General features: G+C 40.0%; 1 protein-coding gene across 1 annotated transcript; it reads right to left on the reverse strand.

Moving 5' to 3' along the window:
• Positions 1-2,974: 2,974 nt before the first annotated feature.
• Positions 2,975-3,910, reverse strand: LOC102469840 (olfactory receptor 10G6-like). Its single transcript, XM_014582201.1, is given in 1 exon segment — positions 2,975-3,910. A coding segment is annotated over 1 exon segment (936 nt).
• Between the last annotated feature and the right edge of the window lie 13,537 nt (positions 3,911-17,447).

Genomic DNA, 17,447 nt, shown 5'->3' on the forward strand with positions numbered 1-17,447 from the left:
TGGAGAAATAGTCACACAAACTAGCACTAGTTTTTTGGTTCTGCTTCATTATTTATTTATTTATTTAATTCTTAAGCTTCAATAACCTAGAAATAAATGCAAAAACAAAATGCTTTTTTTTTTTTTAAGAGAGAGATTTTTTTGTTATAGGGCATGTGTGCTCGCCAGAGAGACAGGGAGAGACAGAAAGACAGAAAGTGAGAAATCCCCTTCCAGGGGAAATGGCTATGCCTCAATCACTTCTCCTTATTCTCCCCTTGGGATTGTGGGCACGCACTTATGCGTGTCCAGCGTGAATTTAAGCCCCCGGGTCTAGGACTTGAACCGTGGTTGACTACGTGGGAGTCCAGCGACGAAGCCATTATGCCCTCCGCTGTTCCCTAAAATGCCCCCTTAAAGTTATATGTTAAAAAATATTACCTTGTAGGGACCAGCAGATAGTGTAATGGCTACATTGCTGGGCTCCCGTGTAGTCAACTGCGGTTTGAGTCCTGGACCCGGTGGCTTAAACTCATGATGGGTGCGTGTGCGCGTCTGCCCAAGATCCCAAGAGGAGAATGGAGGAGAAGGGATTATGGTATGATCATCCCCCCTTGGGGGATTTCTCATTTTCTGTCTCTCTGTGTTTCTGGCTAGCACATGTGCCCTATATTAAACACCTCTCAAAAAAAAAAAAAAAAAAGAGAGAAAAGAAAAGAAAAGAAAAAGAAAGAAATATTAGCTTGTAGTTCTTTCCAATAGAAAGTTCAGATTCCCAACTCAAGTGACAAGCTCACACATTAGCTGTGCTGCTGTTTAACCATGAATAAAGTACAATTTGTTGCTTTGTGTTTTATTACTATGACATAATAAGATAATTGTATATTTCTCTATTAAACATAAAACAAGCAGTTAAGAAATTCCCTTTGTTTTCTTTCCATAGTCTCTATTTATTACACATTCAAGCACTGTGTATGATTACAGCTTGTAAAATGAATTTTCCCAGCATGAATACTCTCTATATTCACCCAGTTAAGGTATTCATTTGTGTGTGTGTTATGTGTCATTGGCCCTTATGGGAAAAGAAGTCCTCATGTTTGTTTTAATCAAGTTCCAGACAGGCTCTCTGTTGGGCTCAAGGGCCTTGGTTACTAACATTCTGCCTCCCTCTTGCTGTTCTGTGTTCAGGTGCCTGTGGTACTGCGGCTTTACATGTTTGTAATTGCCTTGGGCTGCTCTTCCTAAGACAGGTAAGAAGGCTTCTCCAGAGCATTCCCCTAAGATTGTCCCAGGGGGCATTGGCTGTCCCCATCACACAAAAAATCCTACCTACTGCTCAGCTCTGACTGACTGGGTCTTTCAGAGCATAGCTTGTCTTACCTTTTCTAGGAAGCCAACTTTGTAAATTCTGAGTCTAATGAACTCTCTCTCTCTCCTTTTCCTGAACAATACTTAATGTACACTGATTATTTTATGTTCATGTATTTTATTTCTCTGCCTCATATATAAATGCATTTTACTCTCATGCAAGAGATGAACTCAAACCATGGCTAACTATGTGGGAGTCCAACAACCTAACCATTGTTCCATTTTCTAGTCCCTGCCCAGTGTAATTTTAAGGACACCAGGTCCAGGACTCAAATTGTGCAGTTAACATGTGGAATCCAGTGCCTTAACCTCCATGCCACTTGCTGGTCCCACTCAGATTGTGGCATAGCCATCTACCCCACCTCCCCCTTGCCTGAGGAGGGGAATCTTGGCTTTTTGTCTCTTTGTGTGTCTCTGGAGGGCCCCCTACACTCTATTGTGAAAATCTCTCAAAACAAACAAAAGAAAAACCCAGCAAAAGCAACTCTAGCACTCTGGGAGTCCTGAAGGTAAAGTACTTCACTTTAAATGCTGACAACATTCTTACAAGGACCACTGGCACCCCAGTGTATTCCTCTACAATCTTGCTCCTAATGAGTATCCAAACTCACACACATCTGTCTACCTTTTTACACGATCTGCCTCATTAACACCAATGGAGGCATCAAAGACACCAGCTTGTGCCTGTGGAGCAAGGAAGTTTATCCTCAGCACTCCTGCCTCAGTTTGACCACAGTGGAGTCCTATACAAGCTCAGAAAACTAGACCTACTCCGTTTCTGGTGCAGTGCATGTGTAATAGCTCTCTCACATCAAGGCAAGGTTGATTCTCAAGTTCAAATCCAAGATCATTTTTTATCATTTTCATCAAGGTGAAAGGCAGAAAGAATAGAGTAGGGAAAAGCCACTTCCTTGAACTTCAGTATTTCCACAGCTAGATAGGAATAATAATAATGCCTAATTACAGAATGGTTGTTAAGGTCAAATTAGATGGTTTGCATACTGGTTATTTATTACCTGTAAAACACTGACCAGATATTTAGATGGACATTAGATGCAATAATACATATGAGAAAGACCATGTATTTGTTTGCTATCGGGCATGTGTGCTAGCTGGAGAGACAGAGAAAGGGAAAGTGAGAAATTAAGAGATGACCATGCTGCAATTTCTTCTCCTCCATTCTCCTCTCAGTCTCCTTTGGGGATTCTCCTTTTGGCATTCACATCTGCCAGCACATGTGCCTGGCGTAATTTTTAAGCTGCCAGGTCTGAAATTTTGGAGCACGTGTTGATCATATGGAATCCAGGGCCTTAATCTTCATACTAGCCGCTGGCCCGAGAAAGAGCTCATATAAAATGACAGAGCATTTGACTTATCTTGAACTTTCCTACAAGGCGCTATGCTGGCTGAGTTGTTCTGACTGATGTGCTTTGGTTCTGAAGGAGCACATATGGGAAACCATGTTGAGAGCAGGCTACAACATGGACTTCCCAAGTTTTCACCTTTCTACCCAGCAGTCCTCTGCTATCTCTGTGACTCCTTTCTTTTTCTGTTTTCAGTCTTCCAGATTTGTGTCCCATCAGGACTGTGTACTGGCATGTCTACTGTATGTCTGGGAGTGGTGTAGTCAGTGAGCCTGCAGCACCTTGCAGCCCACCAGCCTCCATAATGCTGCCTTCATCTCTTTGTCGCGGAGGGTGTAGATGATGGGGTTGAGCAGGGGGGTGACAACAGTGTAGAAGACAGTTATCACCCCATCCAAGGGCTCCTGCGAGCCAGGTTGTAGGTAGATGAAGGTGCAGGGCACATAGTACACAATGACCACAGTGAGGTGGGCGGCACAGGTGGAGAAGGTGTTGCGGCGTCCCTCCTCTGATCTGATCTGCAGGATGGCAGACACCATGTAGCCGTAGGAAGTGAGGATGAGCACAAAGCAGGTGAGGGCCAGGAAGCCGATATCCACAAAGATGATGAGCTCATTGATGTTGGCATCAGCATAGGCGAGACGCAGCAAGGCAGGGGAGTCACAGAAGAAGTAGTCAGTCTGGTTTGGGCCACAGAAGGGCAGCCTAAATATAAAGCTTGTTTGGAAAAGGGAGTGGAGGGTCCCTCCCATCCAGGTACCAAGAGCCAGGTAGTTACAGACTCAGTGGGTCATGATGGTGGCATAGTACAAAGGCTTACAGATGGCCAGGAAGCAGTCATAAGCCATGAGTGTGTAAAGGAAGCACTCAGTGCAGCCCAGGAAATGGAAAGAGAAAAGTTGGATGACACAGTCCCCAAAAGATATAGCCCGACTACCCAAGAGAAAGCCAGCCAGCAGTTTGGGCACGATGGCAGAGGATATGGTCATATCCAGGAAGGACAGGTGACACAGGAACCAGTACATGGCGTGGTGGAGCCGGACATCCACCAGGACAGTGAGGATGATGAGCCCATTGCCCGAGACGGTGAGGAGGTAGATGAGGAGGAAAGCCAGGAAGAGTGGCACGGCCAGCAGTGGTGGGTGGTGCAGACCCACCAGGAGGAAGTGAGCCACGGAAGTCTGGTTTCCACTTTGCATTCCTTGTTCACATCTGCTAAAAGAAGTAGAAAGGAAGGCTCAGCACAATTCTAAAATCCTGAAGCAAAATTCTGTGTCATTCCCAAATAGGGACAGAAAAGAGATCTCTCTCTCCATCCACCATGAGCTTTCCTCACGCTCCCTTCAACTCTTGATTCTGAAATACTACAATTGGTTCCAATGAGCAGGTGTTTTCTCTAAGGTTAAAGGTAACAGATTATGTGCATGTAATTCAGGAGAATAAAGGAAAGACCACACAGAAAGTTTTAAGTCTAGAAGTAAAACACTTAAACAAATTGATGAAGAAGGTACTCTGCTGTTTTCTCTCAGTTTGATTTTATACCACAGAGTTATTTTCTAGGAACTTTAAGAGTTTACATTATACTGGGCCAGGAGGTGGTAGTCGTTAAGGCACTGAACTTCCCACATGGGCAATCGAAGTTTAAATCCTGGACCTGGCAACTTAAAACTCACACAAGGTGCATGTGAGTGTGTATCCAAAACCCCAAGAGAAGAAAGGAGGAGACGGGATTGCAGCGTGGCCATACCCCCAGGGAGTGATTTCTCACTTTCTCTGTCTCTGTCTCTTGAGCAAGCACATGCACCCTTATACCAAAAAATCTCTCTCTCAAAAAAAGAAAAATAAAAGTTTTCATTTCATATTTCCTAATCTAAGTGTGCCCAACAAAAAAGCTTTGAAGATTTAAAACATAAACTGTCTGGCGTACTTTGAACCAAATACATTCAGAATCTCTGAAGTTGTAGCTAGAAATACTATTTTGAACAATTCTATATAAAAAATGGACATGCTATTTACAGCCCTGCAGGGTAGTGAAGTAAAGTGAAATCCCAGCCCCAGGGCATATGTTATCTTCTCTGTACTTCTGAGGAAATGCAGTAGGTTTGTCCATCTTTCCATCCATCTGCCCATCCATCTGTTCACCCATACAGTAGGACAGTATTTCTTAAGAGCATGGCCTCTGAGCGTTACTGGGTTAAACAAATCTACCTCTTCCACTTACCTTCATCTGTAATCTTCAAAAAGCCTCACCTTTTTTGATTATAAGTGGGGGCATGATAGGGCCTACAGGGATTATCGTATGTATTAGATAAATTAATTCACATAATTTATGATAGCACTCTGAAAACATTAGCTATTATTTTCCATCAAGTATGTGTTGTGATCCTGAATTATCAGACAAATTCAATCTTTGCCCCAGATCTAAAATGAACCTATAGCTTCCATTGAGTTGTTCAATAATGGACTCCAGTCCTCCACGCTTGATGCAATCTGCACAGAGCCCAGGACCACAGGGGCTGCAGTGAAAAGAAGAATCGGACATGGCTGAGGCTGCCAGGGCTTTCCCTCACACCAAGGAGCCAGTGCAGCTGCTCTGCATAAGGTCACCTTCCTTCTACCAATACTCCTTCCAATGGTCTGTTTACAAATAGGAGACAAATATCTGAAAGGCTCAGGGGCAAGCCAGTACTGGGAGGCTTCAGAGGGTGTAGATTAAATAGGATGTCTAGCTAGCTGGACCACAGAGGGTAAGGGAACCAAGGTCATGCTTTTATCTGTCAAATGGCTTCTTTCTCTTCCCTTTTCATGCATAGATTCCCATGTATGATTCATCTTACCCTCTCAATCTCCTTTACTGCCACAGACACTACTCCTCTCAATGCAAATGAGTTTGATGGGGACTGAATGATGTTTGGGGATAGGGAACTTTCTGTGCTAAACCTAGGAGAGTCTCTGGTAGATGGAAACAATTAGTCACCCTAAGTAAATACTGCATAAAACTAAATAATCTCTCACAATGTAGCACAAAGCATATTTCGAAACCATTTTTGAGGTGCTTATTCATGACTTTCTAGATCCTTCTTTAATTACCAACCTTAAATGGTACCACATTGCCCAAGAGGAAGTCTAAACATAATGGCATGACCTAGAGGAACAGAGAGCCTGAAAATTTATGTAGACCTCATCCTCTAGTCTCCTCTCAGCACTTTACTCTACAGATTATGCGCTAACCAAAGATTTTTTTTTCCCCTGGGTCCAGCAGTTAGCGTAATGGCCATGTCGCTGGACTCCCACATAGTCGACCGCGGTTCAAGTCCCAGACCCGGTGGCTTAAACTCACGCCAGGCATGTATGTATGCGTGCCCATGATCCCAAGAGGACAATGGAGGAGAAGGGATTGTGGCATGGCCATCCTCCCTGGGGGGTGATTTCTCGCTTTCTGTCTCTCTGTCTCTGTCTGCCTGTCTGGCGAGCGCACGTGCCCTATAGCAAAAACCTCTCAAAAAATAAAAAAAAGATTTTTTTCCCTGTTTCCTTGTGCATTAGCCCCTTTAGTCAGGGATGACTTTGCTCTTCTGAGATCTGAGAGTTTTCTCCAATCCCACTCAGATGTTACCTGCTCAGTAAAGCCTGTCCTCCCTCTCCCTGTTCCCAAATGCTCATTCACTCTTCAGGCCTCCAGAGCAAGTCATTCGTGTTTCTATGACAAGCTTACAGCAGCATTTTAGAATCGACATTGTGTGTGCCTGATTTCCCTATAATCCCTGGGAGCGGGTACAGGGACTTTAGGCTTATTTTTTTTCATCCAAATTTATAGTATATCTTTCTCAAAAAGATTCTCAACCAATGTTAAACAAATGCATTTCCCTCTATCTGGGTGTCTATATTAGCTACTGAAGTCAGGATAGTATCAATTAGGTCTTACAATCTAGGCCTTGAAATCATAAGAATTCCAATACTGAAATCATCACTACTTACTGACACTATCACTTTAGACAAATCCCTTTAAATTACTAGTCTGTTTTTATTTTTTTTTAGAAAAGGGGGAAGCAGTAGGGCCAGCAGGTGGCATGGTAGTTAAGTCTCTGGACTCCCACATGGCTGACCACTGTTCAAGTCCCAGACCTAGTGGCTTGAAAAATCATGCTGGTATGTGTGTGTGTGTAGGCCAAAAATTCCAAAAGGAGAATGGAGGAGAAGGGGTTGTGGCATGGTCATCTCCCCTGGAAGGTGATCTCTCACTTTCTCTCTCACTGTCTCTCTTTGACTGTCTCTGGCAAATGCATGTCCCCTATAAAAAAAAAAAAAACCTTAAAATTTTTTTAAATGGGGGAAGAGGTATAGATTCTCACCAAAAAAGAAATACCAATCTTCTACACCCTTATCAACTGATATTTAATTTTTTTTCTTACACAAAGAAGATTAACTTTCCTCCTAGTCCTAATTATCTCCCTATAATAATATTTTCCTCTTATTTCCCTGCTAACTTGACATCTCAGTTCTCATTCACTTTTATCATTTATAGTTCCTACTATAGAGAAATATATTTCCCCCCGGGATGGCTGAATAAATACAAGTTACTTCAAAATGTTCATGGAAAAGGTGAATTGAAGTATAAGTTTATTTTGGTGCAAAAAAGTTTTGAGTCAATGCATAGTTTTCTCATAATACTTACATTCTAAACTTTTTGAAGACCCCTGTACCCCTGTTTTACCTACACCAGGTAAAAGTGCTCCAGTTATTTAGTATATGTAGTCAGAACCACATCTATTATTACCATACAGTATATTCATCTGTGGAATGAGGGAAACATCTATTTCCACATGAAGTTTTGGAATAATAACATTAGTACCCACATACCCACTTCATCTAGCCATTTCAAATCTTGTATGAACTGAATGAAGCTTAAAGTTGGTGTAGAAACTCCTTTGGGTCAGGAAACACCACCTCCCTCACCCCCACACAAACATATCTGAGAAGCCTGCTTGTTGGAAGGACTCTGCTGCCTTCCCTGTTACCAGCAGCTCCAACACATAATAAATGTACACCTCAGAAGAGCTTCCATGACTGCCCCCTCCCTCCCTGTTGGGACCTTCTCTGCTGGCGACCACTACCTGCATGTGAATCGGCAGAGAGGCCATCGCCCGCTGTCTGCCTCAGCTTCCTGCTCGTTTCTGTGCCTGGTGGAGGCCCCTTGTGAGTTGAGCAGGCCTTCTGCTCTCCTCCTTTAGCATGCCCCTTCCTGCTTGTGCCACCAGGCTCTTGCTTTTTCTCTACATGTATCTGGACTCACATCCCCCTTTTTAGACTTTTTGAAATTGTTGGCAGTGATGTCCCTAGGTTTCAACCTCTGACCTCCAGAGGACTCTCACTTTCTGATAGACAGCTTTCTCCTTCCCATGGTCCCCAGAAGGTAGAGGAAAACAGGGCTGACATCATTTCTGCTTTGTGCTTCAGTGACAATTAACTCACCTAGAAATAAGTTGCAGTGGGATTTGTGAACAGCAGAACCTGAACTGCAGCTGTTCCTGGAAGAGTACTTAGTCGTGAGTTGTGTCCCTATAGCACTGGATCCTGCTAATAGCTTGCACCTGATCAGGACTCAGGAGGCCCCTTCTGTCCTCTGAGTTTTAGTTTTCTCACCCCGAAATTATAGATACTGACTGTAGACATATGTATTCTTTTATCTAACAAAAGTATGGAGGTAGAATTTAAAAGTTTAAAACCCAAAGCAAAGAAACACTTATTATAACAGACACAAGAATGTCAAGTTCTCTATTGAAAATGATGTATATGGAAATATCCTTGATTTAATTGTCATGTACTGCATGCATAGTTTGAAAAACCACATTGTTAAGGGACTAGCACATGGTTAAGGTGCTGGACTTCTGCGTGGCAGACTGTGGTTTGAGTCCCAGGTCTGGAAGCTTGCTTTCTCACCTTTCTTCTCTCTCTTTCTCTCTCTGTGGTCAAATTGAAAAAATAAATAATTCTTTCATAAAAAGGAAAAACCAAAGTGTATTCTAGAGAGATGTGTGATGACTAAATGTAAAAAAGAAATCATATTTTTTTTTTAAAGTACTACATGAATGCTATTTGCTAATGTCTTAAAAAAATACTCTCAGAATTTGACTCACAAAGATTATGCTACCAGGATGTAGCACTAGGATAGGCAGCACCACTGTGGGCAGAACTGTCCAGATCACTCATACACAAGAGAGGAGCAAGCAAGATCAAACATGAAACACATGTCAATTCCTTAGAAGTTGAACGCAGTTGGCTTAGAGATGCAAGGACCCTTAGAGGAATGGCTCAACACACAGTCCCATTCTGCCCTTGAGCCCTGAAGAGAAAAAGGGTTTTACCAAAGGTAAAAGGTCATACTTTTTATTTAGTGGATTAAAATCACATAAAGTCTATGTAGATAAATGATACAGATTTATCCAGTTTTGACAATAAAAGAGCTTATAGTTCCTAACTAACAAAGGGCAGATCAATAAATGCTTTACTGAAATATTTTTGTCTTATGTTACACACACACACACATTTTAGAGATTTTTGCTATAGAGTGTGTGCTCACTGGAGAGAGAGAGAATGAGAAACAACCCTCCAGGTGGGATGGCCAAGTCTCAATCCCTTCTCCATTCTCCTCTAGGCATTTTGGGAACATAAGCACATGCTCACGGTATGAGTTTCAAGCATTTCTGATGGGAACGTTTTCTGATCTGGTGACTGCCTTAAGAGGTTATTTTGCAGAAGATGTAGAACATGAAGCTTTCAGGCTGCTGACTGATCATCTATACTGAAAAATATCACAGTCCTCAGATTTTCAATCCCTAGCTTCATAGATGAACAGAGAACCAGATAATCTTCACAACTGTCCTAACAGAACTTTGTAGAATCAGGGCTGATAAGACTAAAATCATAAGAATGTAATCCTTCTTATTGACAATTTACAGCAGAGGTTGACTACATGTACTTCTGATTGATGAATTACAGCAGAGGTTGAATACACATACTTACCAAGTCTTTCCTGTGATCAGTGAGACATCTACTGCGAAAAGGTACGGTCCCGAGAGCTGGAATGGGGAAACCGGCTCAGTCTTCCTCTCTGCCCTGCACTCTTGTTCTGTCTTCTAAAGAGAAATCCTTCCAAAAAAATGGGTCATTAGAAAAGTCATACAGAAGCAGAAAAATACATCATGACTTTTCTGATGACCCAATATTAATTCATTCAAGGATAGCTTTTAATCATCTTATATACAGCATGTATCATTTGGACGAATATATTACTGTTACAATTTTTGTATAACAATTTAATCAGTAATGATTTATCTACTGAACAAATCCACAAGATATTATATTGGTTATATTTTATTGCTTAACAATATTGATAATATCATGCTAATACTACCCAGTGAACTGGAAATAGAAGATGTCCTAGGTGCCTTGGAAATTCTCATGCATATCATATTTCAGGACAAAACCATGAGGAAATAAAGACACTCTCACCTCAGTAACATTTCTAGTAATCAGTTGTCTTGGGGTGAGTTAAGCTAGTCTAAAATGTCTAGAACAGTTTTTTGTTTTTTAATTATCTTTTTAGTATTATTATTGGCATATAATTGCTCTGGAACAGTTTTTTGTTTTTTAATTGTCTTTTTATTATTATTATTGGCATATAATTGGTAAATGTGATTTTTCAGTATAAGAATACAATGTGTTATATGAGTGTAATTAGCATATTGTAATCTCATATATTTGTCATTACTTTGTGTTGGGATCATTAAAATTCCTCTCTTTCAACTAATATGAAATATATCATAAATTATTGTTAACTTCCATCACCCAGCTGTACTATATACCAATAAACCTTGCTCCTCTTATCTACTCACGATGTTTTGTATCCATTAACCCAGATATATCCATCCCCCTTCTCAGCCTTCCTAACCTTGAGCAATCACCATTCTACTCTCTACTTCTATTTTTTTTTTTTTCTGGAGAGGTTTTTGCTATAAGGCATGTGCACTCTCCAGAAAGACAGAGAGACAGAGAGATAGAAAGCGAGATATCACCCCCAGGGGGGATGGCCATGCTGCAATCCCTTCTCCTCCATTCTCCTCTTGGGGATCTTGGGCACACACGCACATGCGCCTGGTGTGAGTTTAAGCCACCAGGTCTGGGACTCAAACCACGGTAAGCTACATGGGAGTTCAGCGACATAGCTATTATGCTAACTAGTGGTCCCATTTACTCTCTACTTCTATGAGGTCATCTTTGTTTTCATGTGGGTTGAAATATGTGGAATTTCTCTTTTTGTATCTGACTTATTTCACTGAACATAATATCCGCCAGGTTCACCCCATGTTGCCTCAGATGTCAGGATTTTATTCCTTGTAGTGTCTGAATAGTCTTCCCTTGTGTGTGTGTATGCGTGCACACTCATGCATGTGTGTATCTTGTTTTCTCTACCCATTCCTCTGTCATTGGACACCTAGGTTGATTCCATATCTCGGCTACTATGAACAATTTTGCAATAAACATTGGAGTGCAGATCACCTCATGCAACATGGTGGTTTCCTTTCCTTTGAATATAGGTCTGGTAGTGGGATTGCTGGATCACAGCAGTTCCACTGGGTTGTGCGGAAAAGTTATGATGCATTTTTCCATAGAAAAATATGTCATAACTTTTCTGATGATCCATTATTTTTAGTTTTTGCACACCCTCCATACGGTTTTTCTTTGCTTATTACTTTTTCTTTATTTTGTTCACTTGTTTGCTATAGGGCCTGTGTGCTTGCCAGAGAGAGAGAGGGAGGCTGAAAGTGCAGCATCACCCTCCACAGAGGGTATGGCCATACCACAATCCCATCCCCTCCATTCTCCTTTCAGAATTTTAGGCATGCATGTGCACACACCCTGAGTGATTTTTTAAGCTGCCAGGTTCAGCTGCACAGTTGGCCATTGTAGGATCCAGCTGCTTTAACCTTCCACTCCACCTGCTGGTTCTTTATACTGTTTTATGTTCCCTAGAGGTTTTTGCCTTAGGGTGCATACACTAGCGAGGGGGAGAGAGAGAGAGAGAAAGAGAGAGAGAGAGAGAGAGAGAGAGAGAGAGAGAGTGAGAGAGATAGACAGTGAGAGAGAAAGCAAGAAATAACCTCCTCAGGGGGAATGGTATGCTACAATTCTCCCTTTTCCATTCTCCTTCCAGGACCTTGGACACACACACACACACACACACACACACACACACACAGTAATTTTCAATCTATCAGATCTGGGACTCAAACCACAGTCAGCCATGTGGGAGTCTAGTGACATAACCACTGCTGGCAACTGTCCCCTGTACTGTTTTTGAAAATGACTGTATTAGTTTACATGATGATCAACTAAATAAATTTGCCTTCCTCCCCATTCTCTGCAGTGTTTGTTATCTTTTGTCTTTTTGATAATAGCTAATTCCTCCCCATTCTCCACAGTATTTGTTATCTTTTGTCTTTTTGATAATAGCTACTCTAACTTGGGTGAGACAACATATTATTGTGGTTTTGATCTGCATTCCCCTGATAATTAATGATGTTGAACATGTTTTCAAATGCTTGTTGGCTATTCGTATACCTTGTTGTGAGATATTTCATGTGTGCTTTCTAGAGAGAGACAGAAAGAGAAAGTGAAAAATCACCCCCATGGGAAAATGGCCATTCTGCAATCCCTTTTCTATTCTCTGGAGATTTGGGACATGCACATGTGCCTAGCACATTTTCAAACTTCTGGGTCCCTAACTTGAAACCGTGCAATCAGCCATATGGAATCCAGCACCTTATTCACCATGCCACCTCCTGGCCCCTCTGTGTTTTTTATTTCATTTATTGAATTCTTGGTTCAAAGATTTTTTTTTTTTTTATGATTTCTATCTCTGTTTCACTTTCTCTTCTTGAAATAAACTGTCTTCTTGATTTTTTTTTGAGTTGTCTATCTGTATTTTTCTTTCATATAACTGATTTTTTTTTTAGGATCATTATTTCAAATTCCTGTTTAGACATTTCAGCAATTTCCCTTTCATTAGACTCTATTACTGGAGTATTATTATGGGATGGAAGTGTCAGCTCGTAGGTTTTGGGATGTGCTTGTGTCAGTTCACCTGGTTCTGGAGTCAGTTTTCCCTATCGCTTACTGATTTCTTTTTTCTCTTTTTGGAGGGAGAGGAGTGTTTTGTTGTGTTTTGTTTTGGTTTGCTTGTTTGTTTGTTTTATGATGGGGCATGTGGACTTGACAGAAATACAGAGAGAAACAGAGACAGAAAGTAAGAAATCACCCCCCAGGGGGATGGTCACATCACAATCCCTTCTCCTCCATTCTCCTCTCAGGATCTTGGGCACGTATGCATATGCGCCCGGCCTGAGTTTAAGCCATCAGGTCCGAGACTTGAACTGTGGTCAACTACATGGGAATCCAGTGACATAACCATTACATCAATTGCTGGTCCCAAATGTTTATCAATTATTGAATTACAGTGAATTGTGGTGGACCTAACAGAATAGATTGCTCTACAGCAATGGCGATATGTGATCTACAACTACATGTAAAATGTTTTATTCACTATTCAGTTATGGCCATTTATGTCTGTTAACATACAATTAAAGAGGAAAGTATCTACTAACATCAGTGGGTCTCAACTGGAGGCAAATCTTGCCCACCTTGGGTTATTTGTAAAGTCTGGAGACATCGCTGACCATCATAGGCACTAGCATCTAGTGTCTAGAGGTCAGAGATACTGCTAAGGACCCCACAGTGCACAAGACAGCCCCCTACAACAGACTTATTTTTCCTCCAATGTCAATTGTGCTGAGGTTGAGAAATGCTGATCTGGATATACAAGGGGACTCTGAAAAATCCATGGAAAACTTAAAGTGCAAGTTTATCCTGAAGTACTATCCTAACATCAGATTAAAAACAAAAAAGTTAAACTAAAATCCATGAAAAGGGGGTACAGCAGGTGGCGTAGTGGTTAAAGTTCTGGATTCCCACTGCGGTTCAAGTACTGGAACTGGAGGCCTGAAACTCATGCCAAGCATGTGTGTGTGCATGTCCAAAATCCTGAGAGAAAAATGGAGAAGGAACTGCAGCACAGTCACACCCCCTTTCTCTCTCTGTCTCTCCCGTAAGTGCACATACCCTATAGCAAAAATCTTCTTATAAGAAAATAAGGATAAAAAATAAAATTTGTAAAGAGAGACAAAGAAGATCATTATATACTATTAAAAGGAATAAGGCATCATGAAGATAGAACAACTGCAACCTAGCATTGGAGTAACTAAATGTGTTAAACAAGGACTAGTAGACTCAAGGGGAGAGACAGACACTAACACGCTAATTGTTGATGACTTCAACATTCTACTCTCATCACTGGATAGATCATCTAGGCAAAAATATAAACAAAGAGGCACTGGAATTAAAGGAAGCCATAAACCAAATAGATCTGATGGATAGTAATAGAATATTCTACCCAACAAATACAGAATACACATTTGTTTAACAGCACATGGAACATTTTCTAATATTGACTATATATAACAGGGCACAAAATAAGCCCCCCTCTACAAACTTAAAAGAACAGAAAATATATCTATCATTTTTTTTTTACCATGTTGGAATTAAACTTCAAATCAATAACAAAGAACCTTCAGAAATACATGAAAACTATACAACATACTCCTGAAGTATTTCCATTTTACTCAGGAAATTAAGAATAAAATCAGGGGCAGAAGGTGGCATAGTGGTTAAGGCACTGGACTCCCACATAGCTGACTGCAGTTCAAGTCCTGGACCCAGAAGCTTGAAACCCCCATAGAGCATGTGTGTGTGCATTCCCCAAATACCGAGAGGAGAATGTAGGAAAAGGATTATGACATGGCCATCTGATCTGGATGGTGATTTCTCATTTTCTCTCTCTCCATCTCTCTCTGTCCCTCCTGTGAGCACACACACACAATAGCAAAAATTGCTCTCTAAGAAAAAAAAGAAAAAGAAAAGAATGAAATCATAAGATTTTTTAATTCAGTGATAATGAAAATACTACATGCCAGAACCTCTGGACTCAGTGAAAGCATCACTAAGAGGAAAGTTTACAGCAGTTAGTGCTCAGAAGAAAGAAAAATAAATAAATAAAAAATAAAAAAAAGAAAGATGGCAAATGAACAATCTCACCTTGCACCTCGAGGATTTTGAAAAAGTAAGAACAAACTAAGCCTCAAAGTAATAGTAAATGAAACTTCAACAAAACAAAAGGCTGGTTCTTCAAAAAGATAAACAAAATCAATAAACCATTAACTAGACTAAGTAAAAGCAAGAAAACCCAGAAAATAAAATCAGAAATGAAAAGGGGACATTGCAACAGATAACACAGAAACACAAAAGATAATTAGAGATTAATATGAACATCTATATGCAAATAAACTGGAGAACCTAGAAGGGATGGACAAATTTATGGAAATGTATAATATACTTGGATTGAATCCAGAAGATACCAAATGCTTGAATAGATCAATAACAAGTAATGAGATTGAATCAGTAAGAATCTGCCGATAAAGAAAAGCTCAGGTCCGGATGGCTTTAGAACTGAATTATACAAATCTTTTAAAAAGGAATTAACATCAATTCCCCTCAAACTATTAAAAATATAATAAAAATGGTGAGAACTCGACTAAACTCATTCTGTGAAGCCACTATCACCTTTATACTAAAAGTGGACAAAGACACAACAACAACAAAAAAGTATAAATCAATATCCCTAATAACTATGGATGCAAAAAAATTCTCAACAAAATACTAGCAAAGCAAGTCCAACAACATGTTAAAATCATTATATACTAAGACCAAGAAAACTTTAACCCAGGGATGCAATATGGTTCAATGTTTGCAAAACAATAAATGTAATATCCACATTAGTAGAAGGAAAGGCAAAAAAGCATATGATTATATCAATTGATGGAGAAAAAGCATCTGATATAGTACAACAGCCTGATCTGGGTATACAAGGAGGCATTTTATATAATTTCATAAATAAGACTTTTAAGAAAATTGAAACAGAAAGGGTATTTCTTAACACAATGAAGGCCATTTATTTATTTATTTTAGAGAGATTTTTGCTGTAGAGCATGTGAACTCACTATAAGACAGAGACAGATAGAGAGAAATCTAGATGTCATCTCCTGGAAGGAATAGCATGCCACATTCCCTTTTCCTCCATTTCCCTCTTAAGATTTTGCCATGCACGCACATGTGCCTGGTGTAAGTTTGAAGCTTCTGGATCCAGGACTCGAACTACAGTCAGCCATGTGGGAGTCCAGTGACAACATAACTGTTATGACATCTGCTAGTTCCAGTGAAAGCAATACATGACAAATTCATATTCAATTTATAGTCAGTAGAGAAAAGTTGAAAGCATTTCCTTTTTTTTTTTTTTTTTTTTTTTGGAGTGTTTTTTTGTGAGGTTTTTGCTGTAGGGCATGTGTGTTCACCAGAAATACAGAGAGACACAGGGAGAGAGAAAGTGAGAAATCACTCTGCAGGGGGGTAGCAATACCGCAATCCCTTCTCCTCCATTCTCCTCTCGGGATCTTAGGCACACACGCACGCGTGCCCGGCGTGAGTTTAAGCCACTTGGTCTGGGACTTGAACAGCAGTCAACTACATGGGAGTTCAGTGACATAGTCATTATGCTAACTGCTGATCCCAGCATTTCTTCTTAAAACTGGAAGACATAGATGTTTACTTTTTCAACTCCTATTCAATATAGTACAGCAAGTCCTAGACAATTAGAAAAGAGACTGAAATAAAAGCCATCTGAATCAGAAAGAAAGAAGTTAAATTGTCCTTATTCGCAGATGTGCATCTAAAATCCTAAAGAATCCACTGAAAAACTCATAGATGTGATAAACAAATTCAGCCAAGTTGCAGGATATAAAATTAAAATACAAAAGTGTGTAGGTTTTTTTATAGTAACGATGATTGCACTGACCAAAGAAGTGAAAAAATCTTTATTTATGAATATCATAAAATTCTGAATAAATAATAGAAAAAGAAAACCCAAAATGGAAAGATATTCCTTGTGCATGGATTGAAGAGTCAGCATAGCTAGATCTCAATTCTACCCAACGTGATCTACAAATTATATGCAATTCCTATTAAAATTCCAGTGAGAGTCTTCATAGAAATAGAAACAATCATAAACTTTGTCAGGAACCACAAAAATCACAAAAAAACCCTATCATCAAAGTAATACTACATAAGAAAATGTAAATTTTGAGGCACCTCACTATTTGACTTCAAAATACAATCTATAGCCATAATAATCAAAACAGCATGATACTGAAACAGACTAAAAAGACATACAGATCAATGAACCAGAACAGAAAACCCAGAAATAATTTGAATAACTTATAGCCAACTGAGTTTGACAAAGGACATAGATAATTCAGCGGTGAAAGAATATTTTTTTCAAAAAATTATGCTGATGGGTTCATGTATATGTATATATCAGCTGTGCTTGCTCTTACAAATATTTAGACAAATTTAGTTTATTAGCAAATCAATTAAATTAGGGGGAAAGGCATAGAAAGCAACCATGGATACCAGAGGCAATGTGGGAGGAGTGTTGGTCAGGGCAGAGGGTGAGGGATAGGGAATCAAGGATGGCAAAAAAAAAAAAAAAAAAAAAAAAATAAAAAAAAT

The sequence above is a fragment of the Tupaia chinensis genome, unplaced genomic scaffold (genome assembly GCF_000334495.1).
Source record: "Tupaia chinensis unplaced genomic scaffold, TupChi_1.0 Scaffold142824_1, whole genome shotgun sequence".
NCBI lineage: Eukaryota > Metazoa > Chordata > Mammalia > Scandentia > Tupaiidae > Tupaia > Tupaia belangeri.